This window comes from Phaethon lepturus, unplaced genomic scaffold (assembly GCF_000687285.1).
Source record: "Phaethon lepturus isolate BGI_N335 unplaced genomic scaffold, ASM68728v1 scaffold4386, whole genome shotgun sequence".
NCBI lineage: Eukaryota > Metazoa > Chordata > Aves > Phaethontiformes > Phaethontidae > Phaethon > Phaethon lepturus.
The window spans coordinates 2352-20369 of NW_010546784.1; the positions used below are offsets into that span (position 1 = coordinate 2352).

Consider the following 18018-nt stretch of genomic DNA (forward strand, 5'->3'; position numbering starts at 1 on the left):
TTTGAGACAGCTACAAAAAAAGATATTTTTATGAAGCTGTCACTGGAAGTTGGGAAAGAGCCAAAAACTTGTTCCATAAATCGCCATAGTTGTTGTATGGTGGTTATTCATTTGTCACTGTTTGTGTTGATAAATGGAAAACGATGGCCAAAAAGGAGGTGGCTTTTTCTACTTCTTAGTGATTGAGCCATTCATCCTATACATAAAGTGGGAGCGATAGGTCACACAATGGTCCAGACCTTTTTTTTTTTTTTGGCTTGAATCTATGACAAGGTATTCAGTAGCCATTTGAATTTTAGTTTGTTTTCTTTGTGGTTTTTTTTGGTTTGTTTGGGGTTTTGTTTCTTTGTTTGTTTGTTTTTTTAATTTGACATGGAATGACGTGCTTTTACACCAGAACTGAGCACTTGCCTCTGTACAGCTCTTACCTTTAAAACAGTGGTTCTTGCTTAGTTATCCTGCATGGGATTAGGTATCAAAATGTAGATGGTTTAAGAATGTATCCTAGTAAATGCTAAATTCATCTTCATCACTGTGAGCCCTAGGCTTTCTACACTGCTGTCATCAGTGACTATAAAACTGTAGGACCATTTTGGTTTCCCTTTACTCTTGCCAATTTTCAAAAAGCTGGTGTTTAGATATATGGTTTAACTGAACTGTAGTATTGATATTGTAGTATAGATATTGTATATCATATTGTATAGATATTGTAGTATCAAACATACGTGACTCATCCTAAAGCATTGCTGACTTCATAGTTAGTTCTCATCAGTGAGTTTGGATGCAATGCCATGAGTTTAAGAACATCTCTATTCATTATAGAAGAAGTTGGATTCCATGGGTTCCAAGAGGCGAAGAGCTACCTCGCCTTCCAGCAGCGTCAGCGGAGGAGACTTTGATGACGGCCATCACTCCACGAATATACCAGGCCCAAGCAGAAAGAGGAGGAGACTTTCCAATCTCCCAACTGTAGATCCTGTTAGTACCTTCTTATGATGCACAACTTTTTTCTTGGGGATGCTGTATCCCTGTCTGGGAAATGCTGAATTGTAAAATGGATGATCATAGGTAGCACATATGTACTGGTCCTGAATCTGCTGCTGCCTTGGCTAAGCTTTGTTTAGGATCTCATTCAGCTTTGGCTTGTTCTTGTCTCCCCAGTTTCATCTTTTTCTTTCCCATCTACCTTTTGCTGCTTTCCCTTTTTTTGCTGATGATTTTAGCAGATGGAAGGATATTGGAGAAGGAGCTGAAATCATAACGTGCAGAAATTGAGAGCTGTGTCTGAACAGCAAATGCAGCGAGAGATAAGTGGGGAATGGCATAGGCAGTGATTGCTGAAGTGTGCAACGTCTCTGTTATGCCTTTGAGTTAGCAGTCTAATTTTAATTAATTGCAGGGCAGAAGAACCCCTGTCGTTGTTTTAGATGTCTATAACTCGGAGAGAATTGTACTGAATTAATTTACATTTTGGGTGTTTTACTTAGAATTAGCATTGAAAGAAAGCTCCCTATGTTCAAAAAAATAAATTAAATTCTGCAGTACCTGACATACTTGTCAGGTATCGTACTAATGTATGAAATGCACCAATTTTTTCACGTTTCTGCTTTAGAGCATGCTGTGGATTGGCAGCTTGTCTTTCCCATTTTAAGCAGGCTTTAGATTTGTTACCTCCTTAAAATTTTCTCATTTTTCATTACTTTATTATTCTTGCATTTTAGATTGCTGTATGCCATGAACTTTACAATACCATCAGAGATTACAAAGATGAACAGGGCAGGCTCCTTTGTGAGCTTTTCATTAGGGCACCGAAGCGAAGGTAAGACCATGGTTCTGGTTAAGCCTTGACCCTGAAATTTAATGAGGGAGTAAATGGATATTGAGGAATACTTCAGCATAAATAGCTGTGAAAAATTTAAGCTAAATTTGTCATAATATCACACCAGTGTTTGATGTGAGTATTTGATATAATTATTCAATGGGACATGCTAACGTTTGTGCCCTTTTTCAGTCAAAAAGGGATACACTGAATTAATTTAAAATGTTTCTTGTGACACCTGCCTAAAACATCTATGTCTTTGACTATAAAATATTCCACATACGTGATGGAATGTAATACTAAGGGTATATCAATAGAAGTGACCCTTGAAAATGCAGTAGATAAAGTAAGAGACTGAATTTTATCTTAAACTCAGAAGATTGAGGATGAGTCTACTAATAGACTGCTGCCCAGATCTTTTAGCTGTAACAAATTGGAACTTTCTTTGTTTTATTTAGTCACAGTCATGTACAAACTTTAGGGTTGCAGTTTTGGTTTTACTGCTTGGAATATAATGCCGTTTTTTGTCATTACAACAGAAATCAGCCAGATTATTATGAAGTGGTTTCTCAGCCAATTGATTTAATGAAAATCCAACAAAAGCTAAAGATGGAGGAATATGATGATGTGAATGTGCTGACTGCTGATTTTCAGCTTCTCTTTAACAACGCAAAGGCTTACTATAAGGTGAGGAAAATACGTATAAAGGCTCAAATTAATTGTAAAAGTGGTAGAGATATGTTCAAGTTCTCCCTTGGTTTGGCCAAAAAGCTTTTCAGTTTAGCCTTTATTATTGGTAAGAGAACAAAATGCATTGCAGTTATTTGCATATATTTCCATAAGGTTGACTGTATCTTTGTAAGTCCCACTATAGCAATTTTACTGTGGAAGACTGTAAAATAATGTGGGGAGGGTTTTCATGTAGTTTTCCAACAGAGATAGAAAGCAAAAAATAGAAATGTAAACTGAGAAAAATATTCCTCTATCAAAGCCTTCCCATGTTACACAGACTCTGTGTGACATTTTGAAATAGGAAAAGATTGTTTTTTTCCCAAAAGGAAGAGTTTATAAATAACAGCAAGTATACAGTAGGAGTGTTGAATCTTTCTCTTCCATTTGCCACTTAATAATATGAAAAAAAGGCACATTGATTATTGTGGCTAGTGAAGATAGATTGTGAGTGTATGTGACGATGTATAACCCTCGTGTCCATTTCCTCAAATGGGGTACGTGTTTTATTTCAGATGTTAATCCTTTTTATTGCAGTTGCTGTAAGGAAGTGGGGAAAAAATTTGATTAATCTCATTTAATGGAAGACTATGTTAAATACAATAACCAGTGAAATTGTATGTAGTGACTGAGATGATACAGCAAATCTAAACCTGCTAATATTAACTTTCATATATCTCTTACTTTGGAGATGATCCAAATGGCTGCTTTCTGAATAACCCAAGCAGTGTAACAAGGTGACATTCAGAAAAGCAATGTTTATTTTGTTTATGTTTGTATGTGTGTAACTTTTTGAAAAACAATCAGATTTATGGATTAATGTGTTTGCACATTGTGGTTACAGTAGAAAAAGTACAAAGCTTTCCAAATCCATTGTGTACTGCTGAAGCTTTGCAAGGCACTTGCCTATTAATGTTGTCTTTTTCATGGTTTGTATATGAGGGAGAAGGACTTGATGACAGGGAATAATGATTAGAATTTTACAAAATGTCTGCTGCCTTTATCTACAGAATAGTGGACTCAAAACTATGCTCGTGTCGTAAAAATCTTGCATGTGGCATAGAAATAGGTAGCCATCATTCTAGGATGAAGGAATGTTGACATTTCCAGGGAAACATGGAGTTGTGAGCTGGCACATAAAAAAAAAAATCTCTTCTTTTTTTCGTCTTTTACCTTACCCATGGCAGTTCCAATGACGCATCTAAAACAGGGGTGGCTGATTCATTGTCAAGGTCTTTATTGCTGCAGGTGTTTCACTGGCAATGCTAGATTAGAATGGAAACCTTTGGGTTTTTAGTACTTTGGTTCAAGTCTTACACTTTTGGGCATCTTGCATTAATGTAGAAGGAGGCAGACTAGTGGAACAGAATACCCTTTAAATCTGTTCCTCATAATTTAACACCTGGTCTAATGTCTTGAGAATATTTAAGCCTAATAAGGTAAGCTTAAGAACAGTGCTCCTGTTGGTTTCTCATTTGTATTACAAGCTGTCAGAGGTTGAGAAGGTGAAGAAGAGCGTAATTAGCAGTAATAAAGTGACATATCTGCAGGAATACGTGAAACAGAGGTTAAGTTTCTTAGAGGAAAGGGAAAGAAAAATACCAAAGAGTGGAAAAGCAGTCTTTTTGCTGGGTAGTGTTCTTCAGTAGTAATGTTTATAGGCACCTGCTTGTCTGGCGCTACCAACTTGGTATTTACAAAACTTAATTTGCTGACTAATGATTCTAGCTCTTCCAAAAAATATACTCAGATGTGTACCCAGGTGGTAGCGTGTTGTCAAGTTCTTTGGTATTTCACAGTTAATGCTGAGTTATGGAAGAGTGTAAATCATTGTAGTGCTTTCAAGGATATAGGCACGTTTATTGGCATTCTTCTGTAGAAATGAATTTTCAGGTACCACATAATGGCAGCAGTATTGTCTTAAATCACATTTCTGGCATACTGATGTTTAGTCTATTTTAAATACCAGTACTGTTATGCTGCAACAAAACCTAATGATTTTTCTAGATTCATCTAATAGGCTTGTCCAAGCCTCAACCCAAGTAATTTTATTGCTAAGTTTTCTGGAAGACTTGAATGCTTTGGAGTGATAGAGCTTGTATTTTCTGGTGCTTATTATGATTCTTAACATCTCTGTTGAAGAACGACTGAAGCAGCAATTTCCCAGTTGTTTTTTTTTTTTAATTAATTTAATATCTTTCAATTAATAATTTATAAAATTCAGATAAGAACGATCTGAATTTTGAGTAGAATGTTTGATTTATTTTTGCAGCCTGATTCTCCTGAATATAAAGCTGCTTGCAAGTTATGGGAGTTGTATTTGCGCACAAAAAATGAGTTTGTTCAAAAAGGTGATGCTGAGGAGGAAGACGAAGATGAGGAAGGACATGACAATCAAGGCGCAAATTCTGAATTAGTAAGTGTGGGCATGACAACTGCATTTGGAAGAAGCCATGGCTTTGTATGTCAGTTGACTCTGAGAGGGAGATTGGCCTCTCAGAGCCAATCTGAAAAAGCATTAAGTCTTTTCATAGTTAAATTATGCCCCAAAAGGTATTTCTTGTACAAGTTTATTAGTTAATAATCTCACAGCATGGTATGTGTGTTTCACTTTTGCCTAGCAAAAAAAGTTAGGAGATTTTCTGATATGGATAAAATACAGTTCTGTTTTAGTTGAAACTAATATTATGCGGGCTTGATATCATGCCAGCATTGAGGTTTGATGCAAGCAAGCTTCATGTCTGATGACATTGTTTTCCAGCGTGTGTCCCATTCAGTTAGTGCAGTTGTTCCTCGAGTGTTTTATAAGCCAGATATGATGATAGGAAGTTTGGGCTTGCCTGGTTTTTGTGATGTTGGGATGCATGTTTTCATTAATGTTGACAACTAAGTTTATTCCAACAATATGTAATGTATGTCTGACAGTCTGCAGTGTAAATGGAGATTAAAGTCTTCTCATGTGCTTTACCTAAATCATAGAATCATAGAACGGTTTGGGTTGGAAGGGACCTTAAAGATCATCTAGTTCCAACCGCCCCTGTGATGGCCAGGGACACCTTCCACTAGACCAGGTTGCTCAGAGCCCCATCCAACCTGGCCTTCAACACTTCCAGGGATGGGGCATCATCCACAACTTCTCTGGGCAACTTGTGCCAGTGCCTCACCACCTCACCAAGAAGAATTTCTTCCTTATATCTGATCTAAATCTCCCCTCTTTCAGTTTAAAGTCATTACCCCTTGTCCTATCATGACATGCCCTTATAAAAAGTCCCTCTCGAGCTTTCTTGTAGGGCCCCTTCAGGTACCAAAAGGCTGCTATAAGTTGTCCCTAGAGCCTTCTGTTCTCCAGGCTGAACAATCTCAACTCTCTCAGCCTTTCTTCATAGGTGAGGTGGTCCAGCCATCTTACCATCTTTATGGCCCTCCTCTAGCCTTGCTTTGCCAAATGCATAAACAATGTTGTTTTCAAAAGTTCCATCCATGTTTTATAGCTGATTTTTTGTCTTTGAAAAGTAAACTAATATATTTCAGTGCAACTTGAAGCACTCCACTATGGCTGCTATTAAAACTTCTTGTGATTTCATTTCTTGTATTAGTCATCTCCAGGATACCTGAAGGAAATTCTTGAACAGCTTCTTGAAGCTGTAGCTGTTGCCACAAACCCATCAGGACGTCTCATAAGTGAACTGTTTCAGAAACTTCCTTCTAAAGTGGTGGGTATTTTAATAATATTGTTTGTGTTCGAAGTTGGAAACCTGGACATTTATAGAACTGATGTTATACATTGTATGATGGGCACACTCAGGATGCAGTTCTTTGTTTCTGTCTCATCAGTGGCAAACTCCAGCTGTTTTTAGAGCTTCCCTCCCTCCTTTGCTCCTACCCAGTTGTTCCCAGTCCTTCATTGCTGATTGGGGCTTTCCCTGTTCTGCCAGTTCAGTTAATTGGATTTTTTCGGTGCAGAGTTTTTAATCTTTTTAAATATGTCTGATGTCACTGTTTTATTTCAGCATGTGGCGTAACAAGTTTAACCAGCAAAATAAATACTGTGCAGACCATCACCACGTATTTGGCTTTCAGACAGAACTGTTCCTTTATGTCAGTTCATTGATGAATTATAATTCCTTGTATCTGCCTTATCATCTGGCTTCCCCAAACTGAAGCCTAGTGCTATGTTTATGAAGCTTACACTGTTCTTATCTGCAATTCATCTAATAGCTCATTCTATTCTAATAGCTATTAGAACAATAGCTTTGTGACTGTTTATAGTAATACATAAATTATTTTTGTTTTCCAGCAATATCCAGATTATTATGCAATAATAAAGGAGCCCATAGATCTTAAAACTATTGCCCAAAGGATACAGGTACAGTATGAGCATGTTCATGTGTCGTAATACAGCCTTGTTTAACAGTAAGCATTCTAAAAGTGTTAGAAGCCAAAGTTCATGGTGGTAGGAAAAGCAGTGTGGTTTTCCGCTGCTACTTAAAAATCTGAACACTATGCTGATTTATGTTCTGTCCTGGGTTAATGCTGCAGAAGTAGCTGTGTTGAAGATCGAGCATTGTAAACTGTAGTGTGCTGGCATTGAGCCCGAATATCTTGTGTTCCTTGATGTTTAATGGTTTAAAGTAATTCCTTGGCAAGTACTGCTAATGTAAAACATTGAGGTATTGAAGCCTGGTCATGCATTATCATCATCTATTTTTGTTCTAGTGTTATAAATAGATGTTTTGTACTGATGCATTTTTCATCTTATTTCTCCAGTAATTTGAAATATTGTTCTGTTATTCTAGCATTTTGTAGAATAGTGAGGGATAGCACATAGACTAATTGAACTAGAGAATACAGGTAAAATAACATTGAAGAACCCTTTAAAATTAAGATAATCTAATGTAGTAATTATTTTTCTTAACTTTCTTCTTTGATGACTTTTTCAAGATACTTATCTGTTCTCTTTATAAATGTGTTATTGTTTTTCTATAAATATTCCCTTTATTCTATATGAATTCCTTTTGCTTTTCACTATTGACTTATTTCTCATGCTATCTGAAACCAGTTCTGTTGTTTGTTGTATAGAATGGAACTTATAAAAGCATCCATGCAATGGCCAAGGATATAGATCTTCTGGCAAAGAATGCCAAAACCTACAATGAGCCTGGATCACAAGTATTCAAGGTTAGTTTCAGTTGTTTGTAGTTTGATCTCAGTTCAGATTTTCTTTACTACTTTCTGTGCTGATTGATCCCTAAATGAACCTTTAGCATGAGGCCCTAAAGACTCGTTTGCTTTTTTTTAAAAAAATAGCTATTAGTAGCTTTTCCTTTTTTATATTGTTTTAGTATAGTTGGGGTATATGATTTTTTCCAATTAAATTTTACTTCAGGGTTATGAGTTGCATGACTTCTTTGGAGGAATGGAGGATCCCTGTACTTGTGATTGAAGTTCAAACGGCTGAAAATACAGGTTCAAGTGATAGTAGTAGTAGTCAGCTGTCATCTCTTTCCAGATTGCAGGAACTGTTTATGGTTTTCATCATAAGCTTGAAAATCAGTCTCATGCCTTCTTTGCATAGTTTTTGAAGATCCTCTTCCTTTTAGCCATATTTTTGTGACAAAATTGCACCTCCTGTCTTCTTCATGCTTAGTTCACCAGCATTTTGTGTACAGGTTACTAGGTTGCTGTTTCCATGTACTTTGGAAGTAAGAGAAGTTCAGTGGTAAATTATTCCTTTGTGTGTTCGATTTTTAAGGTAGTAAAATGCCATCTGTATGTATAATGTTATTATGTAAGTGGTTCTTGGACTTTTCCAGTTGCACTTCTGTTTGGATTGTAGTTTCAGTTCCTAGTGACATTACTCACGCTTGTAACCTCAGTCAAAACTTGTAGTCTCTATTTTGTGAACTGTTACCCCAAGTATCAAGTCCACAGGTGTAGAATGAGAGAGAGCAGGAACTGTAAAGCTTGGTAATGGTAGTAGCCTTTTGATTGCAAAGGCACAGAAACTAATTTGCTGATTTATTTCGAAGTGGTATTCATGTATATTTGCAAACTGTAGGGGATTTTTTCTTTTCTTTTTTTTTAAAGGATATGACAAAAGACGAGCCCGAAGCTACTCAGTTATTCTGTTCAGTTTTCACAGGCCACTGTGGGTCTATTTCAGGCACACATTGTTCTATGCTTCATTTCTAATACAAAATTGTTTTATATCTAAATATAAAAGCCCCTTCATTTTTGTTTTAGATTTTTAGATAGATGGATGTACCTGACTAACATTCTTCACTTTCAACATTAAACAAAAAAATTCTTTTAATTGACAGGATGCAAATGCGATTAAAAAAATATTTAATATGAAAAAGGCTGAAATTGAACACAGTGAGTTGGCCAAGTCAAGTCTCCGAATCAGGTACTGCAAATAGAGTTCTTTTGATAAACTCATATAAAAATCTCTATAGACATTCTCTTAATTTTGCTGTGGAGAATATAGTGGTAAATAATTGCTTGAAAACTTAGTTTATTGTTGTTTTATAAGTTATAAATCATAAAATAGTTTTTGGAGGGAAACTTTTTATTTAAATACTTCTGTGATGCAATATTTCTGTGATGTACTTGATCATGAAAAACAGTGTCAATAGATTTTTTTATAACTTAAGCAATGGCCAACTTCCACCATATGTGTTTATAAGTTAATAACAGAAGAGGAATGGTGAGGAACAAGGTGTGTTGTTGTGCTTTGCTTTACAGAAAATCTTGGATATTCTTGAACCTTGTTAGGAACTGGAGCATAAGAGCTCACAGTTGATTAGGTAGGGGCAGAAACATAGGAACAAGACCTCAGGCAAAAGATACTTAGAGGGAAGCCCACATTATATAAATCCTTGTTTGAAAACCAATTTCTAGCTATGAATAGAGGCACAGGACACTGAAGATCTGAACTTACTAATCAGGGAAGCATAGATTTGGTCTTGAACAGGCAGGTATAAAACACTGTTGGTAGCTCTGTTTCATGGAATGATTTTTTTTTAGGAAATAACATCTTCCTGTGAAAATCCATGGTGTACAGAGAAGTGATGCCCTCACTGTAGATGTTTCTTATCTGAAATGCAATTAGATTTGTTCTTGTATGAACTTTTACTTATGAGTAACACTCAAAAGTAGGTTTAGATATTATTTGCCAGTACGAGCTGTGTCATTTATCTAAAAAAATAAAGCAACATCTTGCAAGTCATCCAAGGAGTTAGAAAACTCTTTACAAGGTGGACTCTATGTATTTGAGCTGTTTACTGGTATTTGGTGCTGGAAAATAACTGCTGTCATTTCCTGCAAAGGTTTGTATGGTACAACTGAAAAAACTAGCACTCCCTTGCTTTACCAAAAGGCAGTTTAAATTCTGTTGTTGTCTGAAAAATGCGTAGATGGTGTCAGTATTAAAAGTATTGCCCAGGATTATTAAGTGCGAAAGAAATAGAAGTTACCTGATTGATTTTTACTATTTGGTGCTTTGAGACATTCAACATAAATAGCTGGTTTTCTGGCTCATCTGTTTAGTGTTGGCATGCTTCTTATGTTTGGGTGAATCATTCCTAGAGCATATAAAAATATAAAATCAGAAATACTGTTAGGGAGTAATTCCTGACACTTATTTTAATAATTTTCCTTCTTTAAAGTATGTGTAGTGCCAGAACACCTTGGTTCTACAGACACTGAACGTACATATGTGTTTGCTTTGCAGTAACTAGAATTACATATAGGCATAGAGGTTTTCTATTTAAATTGTGATTTTATTTTTCTTACTCCGTTGGCCATTGGTGAAGCTCAGGATGTCACAAGTGTGTGTCATGTTTAATTTTGAGTCTTAACAGTTTTTCTTCAAAATAAAGCTGTTTGCATAAGAAGGGATGACAGATAAATCACAGTGGTATTTGTTAGTTGAATTCCTCCTTTACACTGCCAACCCATTTCCACTTCCCAGCTACCTTATTCTAGATGTTCTCTTACATACCGTGTTGTCAATAGACCTGCAAATCCTGAAGTAATCTGAATGTCAGAATAATTGACAGCTCCCTTTGTTTCTGTAACTTGGCAAAAAAAAAAAATTATAATGCTTGAAGCAGGCTACAATAACATTGGGCTGAATGCAAAAAAATTTGGATTGAGAGAACAGTATCACAAAACCCAAACCTTTCACCTGCTGTTCTGCATTTCACTGGTTGCTTTTTTTATCAAACCATTATTCTTGTTTGTTTGTTTGTTTCTTTCTGCTGAATCTGCATCACAGAATCCTTATTTTTTATTTAAATTCCAAACTGCTTAATTGTCTCAGGGAGGGGGTCTACTTTACCTGTTGCTGACTTTGGTAAAATACCCCCATTAAGTTCATTTAAAGTTAATTTACTGTATTTTTCTTCTGAATTTACATCTGTTTTCCTTTGTCATTGATGGATCAGGCTCAAATTCATCATAACGCTACTAACCTAAGTTCTACAGACATGTTGCATCTGTGTCAAAAATCATGCTTTTATATTGGAGAGTTTGTTGTGTCCTTTGTCATATTAAATTGCTCTTTGTTGGTGCATTTAACTGTCCTCCCTTAAATAAAGTTACAAAATAATGCTGCTTGACAGTGTGTCAAGCAACTTGACAGTGATTTTGTTAGGTATTGATAAAACGTGATTGGATCTGTATGATTAGCTTTATCTGGATGCTAAGGAACATTTGTTGGCTGCCTTTACTGCTATTGTAGGCTAAGCTATTAATCCTCAATCTAAATGTTACCTTCCTCCGACTTTATAAAAAGAATCGACATTAATGCTGGAGCACTGAATGTATCTTAGTATTACTTTACTTTTAGCTTGAAAACATTTTTGTATCTGTCTCTGAACCTTTTGGCTGATCTATCAAAGTAATTCTGTAAAAAGCTTTATCCTTGCTGCATCTTTTCTTGGGTCTAAGGTGGGCTTCTTTTTTTCCCCTTTCCTTGGCTTGTCTCTTCTGCCTTAAGGACTCCATCAAATTTGACTGCTTCCAAGCTGACAGGTCCTTCCTCACAGGGTAAAGGCAGTGTTGGTGATGAGAGAAATTCTTCTAACAAATATTATCGGTAAGTAAATTTTGGACTTGGAGGAAAAGCTGGGTCATCATCATATGGAAATACCAAAAGTTAAAATTTTGGGTGTTTGGGGTTTTTTTTTTTGGTTGTTGTTTTTTTTTAGTTGAGAATGCTCTTCAATATTGACTCAAATACTTTTGAGATTCAAATATATTTCAGTCAAATATCTATTAAGTCTGATTCAATAAGTTACTTTGCCATAATTTACTCTTCCATGTTTGATTTTATATTTAACATTTCAAAACACCTTTCTGGAATACTCTGTATGCAATTATTTCTTTAGAAATGTTCTGAAGAACAATATGTTAAGCTTCATTACAAAATAAAGCAGATGAAAAATACCATGGAAATGTGTTGTAAACCTAGAAAAATTCTATTTGGAGACTAAAAAGAAAAAATAGTAGGACTAAATAATTAAAAGATGGATGGTGGCCACCAATGAAGCCTGTAAACAGAAAGCGTTGCGTTTGGGATGCATTTGCAGCAAACTTGCTGACTAGACTGGATTACTGGAGGCTTTCTGGTTTGTTATTTCTGTCATCAGTTGAGAATTTTGGTACCTAGCAGACGTGTTGTGTCTACAGTCTGTGGGTTACTGTCTTGAGACTATACTACTCCTGGCTCATTCCCTGTGTGTATACTCTGAAACCATGGTTTAACACAGCAGCTGCAACGGTCTTTACAGGATTGAACATTTGTAGAGTCGCTGTCATTTTAAGCAACTGCTTTTTCCCAGTCTTCACTTTGCTCCCACAGGGCAGGGCTGAGCCCATTGCTGGAGGTGCCGAAAAAGCTGACCAAGTAAAAAAGCAGAGATTGTCAAGTGTAGCCTACAGTATAGGTAGCTGTGCCCCAGGTTTGGGACAAAAGGGAGGAAGAGAGGGATGCTGAAGAAGCCTGTGTGAGACCATAGCCAATGTGGACGCTGGTTTATTCCACCTAGAAAGCAGAGGAAGCTGCTTCACATACAGGCACTCTTGTGTGCTGAAAATGCCTCAGGTGGGGATGGAGGAATGAGAAAAGATAGCATATACAGCTTACAGTGCGCTGAATTCCTCCATGTAGACAAATCCCTATAAAACAGCATCAAATAACAAAGTTACTAATTGGGAGGGACTTGTTATTGTCCCCCTTGTCCCCCAAAAATTCCAATATTCAAGTATTCAAAGTAGGACAGAAGATAGGTAGCTTGAGCTCCAGCTTTCTGATTGTGTGTCCAGTTTTTCGGTTTGATGGACCACCTCTTAAAATAGTGGCAGACTATTGTATTGGTTGTTAACAGTTTGTCTTGTTAAGGGCTGCAGTCTTTTCTTGCATAGTCATGTCTGTATTCCTGATAGTGTAGGCAACTGTCATGAGCTTCACTTGTTTACTTGTGACTGTTAATGGTTAACATGATAACCCCCCTTTTTTTTTTTTAATTTTGCACTTTTTTTTTTCTCTTTTATAGTAACAAAAGGTCAGCCCAAGGGGATCGTTTATCAGCAATAACTATGGCATTGCAGTATGGATCAGAAAGTGATGAGGATGCAGCTTTGGCTGGTAGGAAATGAAATGCAGTTTCTCTGTTTATTTTCTTTCATTAAAATGTTTGGAATAAGCAAAACCATAGAGCTCCTGATACATTCAAATATCTTTAATTATAAAATATTTTGCAGTGTTTCCAAACTCAGCATGTAGTTCTGTTAAATCTAATCCCGGTTTCCTCAGAGTACGAATTTGTATATGTACAGCTGGTAAGATAGGATAGGCCAAACTTGCTTGCATGTTTTGAATTTAATGTGTGTGTTTCCAAGTATACTTATCCAAGCTTTAGGAAACTGTTGCTTGCTTTTATTCCTTCTAATAAGAAACAGAAGAGAGTTACAGTGCTGCAATTATTTGAGAGAGGTCTCACTTGTACTCGCTCACAGTGGCTTGTTCTCTTTTGCTCTCTTGTGCCATTGGGTCTTCTAAGTACCTGTCAGGTTTTCTTTTTTTATGGTGAAGATAATCTATATGCAGCATAAGGATAGATAAATGTTAGAACTTAATTTAGAAATTTCTGGTCTAGCAGTCATGAAATCTTTCATGAAGGTTTGCGTTAAAACAAAAGCACATAAAAAGCCATGCCTTCATACAGCATCCTTAGTTTCATAATAAGCATGCTTTAGCATTACACTGGCAGCATATATGCTGTAATATATGCATTATATCAGATATTTCAGGATTGGTCATAAATTGTCATAGATTGTCTTCTAAATTAGCCTGTCCTGATAGTTAAATTCTCAGTAAGTTCTTTGCATTCATCTCAGAGCAGGTTTCCAAAATGTTTTTGTACCTATACCGTTGTTTTATTTTTTGTTTACATTATTTCTGTATTGATGTGAAATGATGCATCTCTTCAATATATATTTTTCAGGCATTTATTTCACACCTGGTAATTGAATTGCACTCACCACTGTTTTCCAGTGGATGGATATGCTGTAGAACTTCTTGGATTGTTTTTGATCTTTCTGCAAGCAAAACATTTTTATTCTTGGTTAGCCCAGAGTTCAGTTACTGCTTCAGAGCAGCGGCTTTCTGGGAAGCGTGAGCAGTATTTATTATCTTGGTTCAGTGTGATTGTTAGCTGCTATTTTTGCAAATTGTAATTCTGTAAAAGTACATGCTTTTTATGTCTTTATATATAGATTTAAATTCTGGAAGTGAGTTAACCGCTTTCAGGTGCCACCTTTACTATGGACATTATTGTCATTTTCATGGGGCCTTTCACAGGCATCTGAGATTTTTGCCTTGCTGCTGTTGAAGCTCTATCTTTATTGCATTCGAGAGGCACTGTCAATTCTTTTGTCAGACCTCTGTCACCCTTAAGATTTTCTGTCCCTCCAACGTACTACTTGGACATCCTTATGCTTTCAGTCTCTGGATGAAAAGGATTTTTATTTAAGCCAAGTGATCTTTCTATTAGTTGTTTTGGTATCTCATCTTTTTTCCTTTCTCTAACACTCACTAAAATAAATGACAACTAGGCTGCATGACTGAACTTTAAGAGAACTTCCTCCTTCTCAGTACAGAGAACTAAATCTTTATGAGCGTCTTTGATTGTAGCTGTTGCCTAAGCAATGATCAACATCTGTTTCCAACTTGGAGTTTATGCTTACAGTTTCAGAGGGTGTCATGGTGTGATGGAGCTTGTAGAAGATTTCCAGCCCAAATGTACTAGGACATGGGCAGCTTCTGCTGCTCCCTTGTTCCTCATTATAAATCTGTAAAGGCAGGCATAGATGGTCATTATGTATTACTTACAAATAAGTATTTCATTTTGTAAACAAAGCTATTTTATTTATTATTTCATTTAGAAATGTTTTAAAACTGGATGCTGCTTTTGGTTTTTCTAGCATCTATCTTCAGTTAGACTTCAAGCATTCATTGTCGTCTAGGTGCTTTGGGACTGCAAAGGAGACAGTATTTAAAGCAAATTGCTGAGTAAAGACTAATTTTCTTTTATATACATTCAAATACTCTCCTCTCTGCTCTTTTTCTTCCTCATCATGGAGTAAGAGTACATGTATATGATATATGCATTTATATCTGATAATAAAGCTCAGTTCCAGTTGTAAATTAGGTGGCTTCTTCCTTTTGCAGCGTAGTCAATTCAACATCACTCTATTATGAAGCTGTCCCTTCATTAGGAAGCAGTCACTGTGGTATGGAATGAACAGCAGGAAATGCAGTTTGTTTGGAACTGTTGAATGGTGTATATTTTGTGGTTATGGTTTACTGCGGGGGGTTTTTTTTCTCCCCTGTAGCTGCTAACTGTAGTTGTGGTAACAGCTGCATGAAAGAGGAATAACTGACTGTTACTTTCCACTGCCAGCATGTGCTTGGTGGGGATATGGGACCTGGTGCTACTGCATATTAAAGAATCTACAGTCTTGCATTAGATCTTTCCATAGAAAATATGGATTTTTCTGTCTTCTTACCTGAATAATACATTCTTCTTCAGTTCTTAAGATAACAGGTTTCATATTAGGAGAACACTGTCATTTTCTGAATGTGTAAGAATATATAATATTTGACACATTGCTTTTAGAGAACATACACATCATAATGAAAATGTTTATAGCTGTATTACAATATTATGTAAACACTTTCCTTTTAATGCCTGTTTAATTTATTTAGATTTTTATTTTAGGGAATGCCTTGTGTTCTACTTTTAATACAAAGGAAGTACATTTCTTATTTAGGGTATTGAACTGCTCTGTTGCTGGCTTCCACATGTCAGAGAACAGCAATATACTTCACTAGTTTCTTATTTTTTCTCTTTCATAAAAAAAAGTTCTGTTTTTTCTATTCTGTTTCTTACTTTTTGATGGAGCACTCAGAACTGAACTGTTTGAGTAAACAAACTGAAATGAACTGTTTGAGTAAACAAAACCAAAGACAGTATTTTGCTGCATAATCTGTTTTGGAAACTTACTTTACCTGATAGCATTGTCCTAGCTGTTAGCATTTATCTTCATGTTCAGGTTGATATGTTAGATACAGGAAAACATAGCGCTACCTCCAATCTTCTGCTTCTACCAGAGTTTTTCTGTCCAGCTCCTGCTTTGCTGGCTACTGTGTAGTAGATGCTAGGCCATTAAGTGATGCTAATTTGGTATATGGGTACATAATTAGGCTAATTTTGTGTGTCTTCCCTGAATGAGTAATGAACATCTTCATTATGTGTTTGCACATCTGTGGGGGTTTGCTTGTGTTTCAGCTTGCATCTAACTTGTCTGGCAGGTCCCATACGTCATACGCTCACATAGATCTGCAATATCAGACTGCAGAGGAAAAATGATAGTACTACGTTGTTATGCAGTCAGAATGTCCCTTGGCTTTGTCATCATTTCGATATGTCTTTTCTGAACTTGGATAGAAAGCTTGAAACATTGCCAGCCTCCACTGTGCAATAATGAAAATGCCAGCTGGAAACTTGGCGTGAGTGTGAGAACTGTCTTTTGTGTAACTGAATTACCCAGTGTGTCCTCTGTCAAGCCTTCCTCCAAACTTTAACTCATATGAGGGGAAAAAGGGTGAATCATTTAACTCTAGTATGTGGAAAACTACATAGATTTTATGTTGTGTCTGTCTGCAAGGTACAAATTACACCATTTGTGTTACTGAGAAGCTTCGCAGGGTTGGCTGTTTATTGTTTCCCATCCCGTGTTTCCACTACCAGTGTTTTTTCATTCCTGTTGTGTTTCTGTTGCTCATGTAATGTTTCTCCTAATTTTATCTGCAGTAAATGTTGGTTCTTCACAGCATTTCTTTCATTCATCCTAATCGTGAAGCATAATATATGCTTCATATACATAACTAGCAAAGTTTGCTATAAAATCTGTACTTTATTATAAAAAGTTTATGCTAGTTATATAATACTTCTAAAATATTTATTTCTCCTTCATTTTGCTGCGTGTGTTAGAGGTGCACCTTCAGGCTTTAGTGTCATTTTTTTCTGCTAAACTTCATCATTTTTTAATTGAGCTGTAACTGATATGGTCTAAAGGATTATAGAAGATTTGAAGTCACCTTTTTGATATATATGCAAAAATTCATTTTTGATTTGTCTGTTTTGCTTAACTGGTTAGGCACCGTTGAAAATTCCACATATACTTTGTCAATTTGTATCCTTGTAGTGAGCTCTTGTCAGCAGAATGGCATCAGTTCAATATACAAATGAGTTTGGCACAAATACTGGTATTAATGATTTGGTGGGTAAGGACAGACATAGCTGTTTTATAGGTAGTGTGTGGTTGAATAGTCCTGTTATGTAGTCTTGTACATGAATGCTGCTCAGCACTTGTAGGTGGCAAGGGTGTACTACCAGTGACGGAACTGAAGTCTCATCTGATAAGAGAGATTGCAATACCTAGATAAAGTGCTTTTTTGTCAGCTTGAGGGTCATAAGATATATTTGTGGTGTTCTTTTTTGAGGTATGAATGTGGCTGCCAGAGAGTGGCTGAACACCCTTGATTGAGGGACTGCCTTTTCTACTGGTTTAGATTTTTATCCATTTGAAAAGTCAACCAAAAAACCCACTCTGAGTTGTCCTGCCGAGTTTCCCATTTTTCCTTTCTCTCTGTGCAGCTGCTGCTCGTTATGAAGAAGGAGAATCTGAAGCAGAGAGCATTACTTCCTTCATGGACACTTCTAATCCTCTTTATCAGCTTTATGACACAGTTAGAAGTTGCCGAAATAATCAGGGCCAGCTCATATCTGAACCCTTTTTCCACTTGCCCTCCAAGAAAAAGTATCCTGACTACTATCAGCAGATTAAAGCACCTATTTCACTGCAGCAGATCAGGTAAGAAAACAGAATGTAAACTACTT

At 36.4% G+C, this 18018-nt stretch overlaps 1 protein-coding gene across 2 annotated transcripts in view; it reads left to right on the forward strand.

Annotated features, from left to right (window-relative positions):
• Positions 1-837: 837 nt before the first annotated feature.
• The window catches only part of PBRM1 (polybromo 1), a 59806-nt gene continuing 42625 nt past the window's right edge, over positions 838-18018 (forward strand). The window contains exons 1-11 of one of the 2 annotated variants that reach the window (XM_010289415.1): positions 838-978; positions 1722-1819; positions 2359-2506; positions 4821-4964; positions 6145-6261; positions 6846-6914; positions 7628-7726; positions 8869-8954; positions 11550-11648; positions 13108-13199; positions 17776-17992. In XM_010289415.1, the coding sequence (XP_010287717.1) occupies positions 838-978; positions 1722-1819; positions 2359-2506; positions 4821-4964; positions 6145-6261; positions 6846-6914; positions 7628-7726; positions 8869-8954; positions 11550-11648; positions 13108-13199; positions 17776-17992 (1310 nt within the window). The remainder of the gene's footprint in view (positions 979-1721; positions 1820-2358; positions 2507-4820; positions 4965-6144; positions 6262-6845; positions 6915-7627; positions 7727-8868; positions 8955-11549; positions 11649-13107; positions 13200-17775; positions 17993-18018) is intronic. The other variant, XM_010289414.1, reaches the window with a different exon arrangement.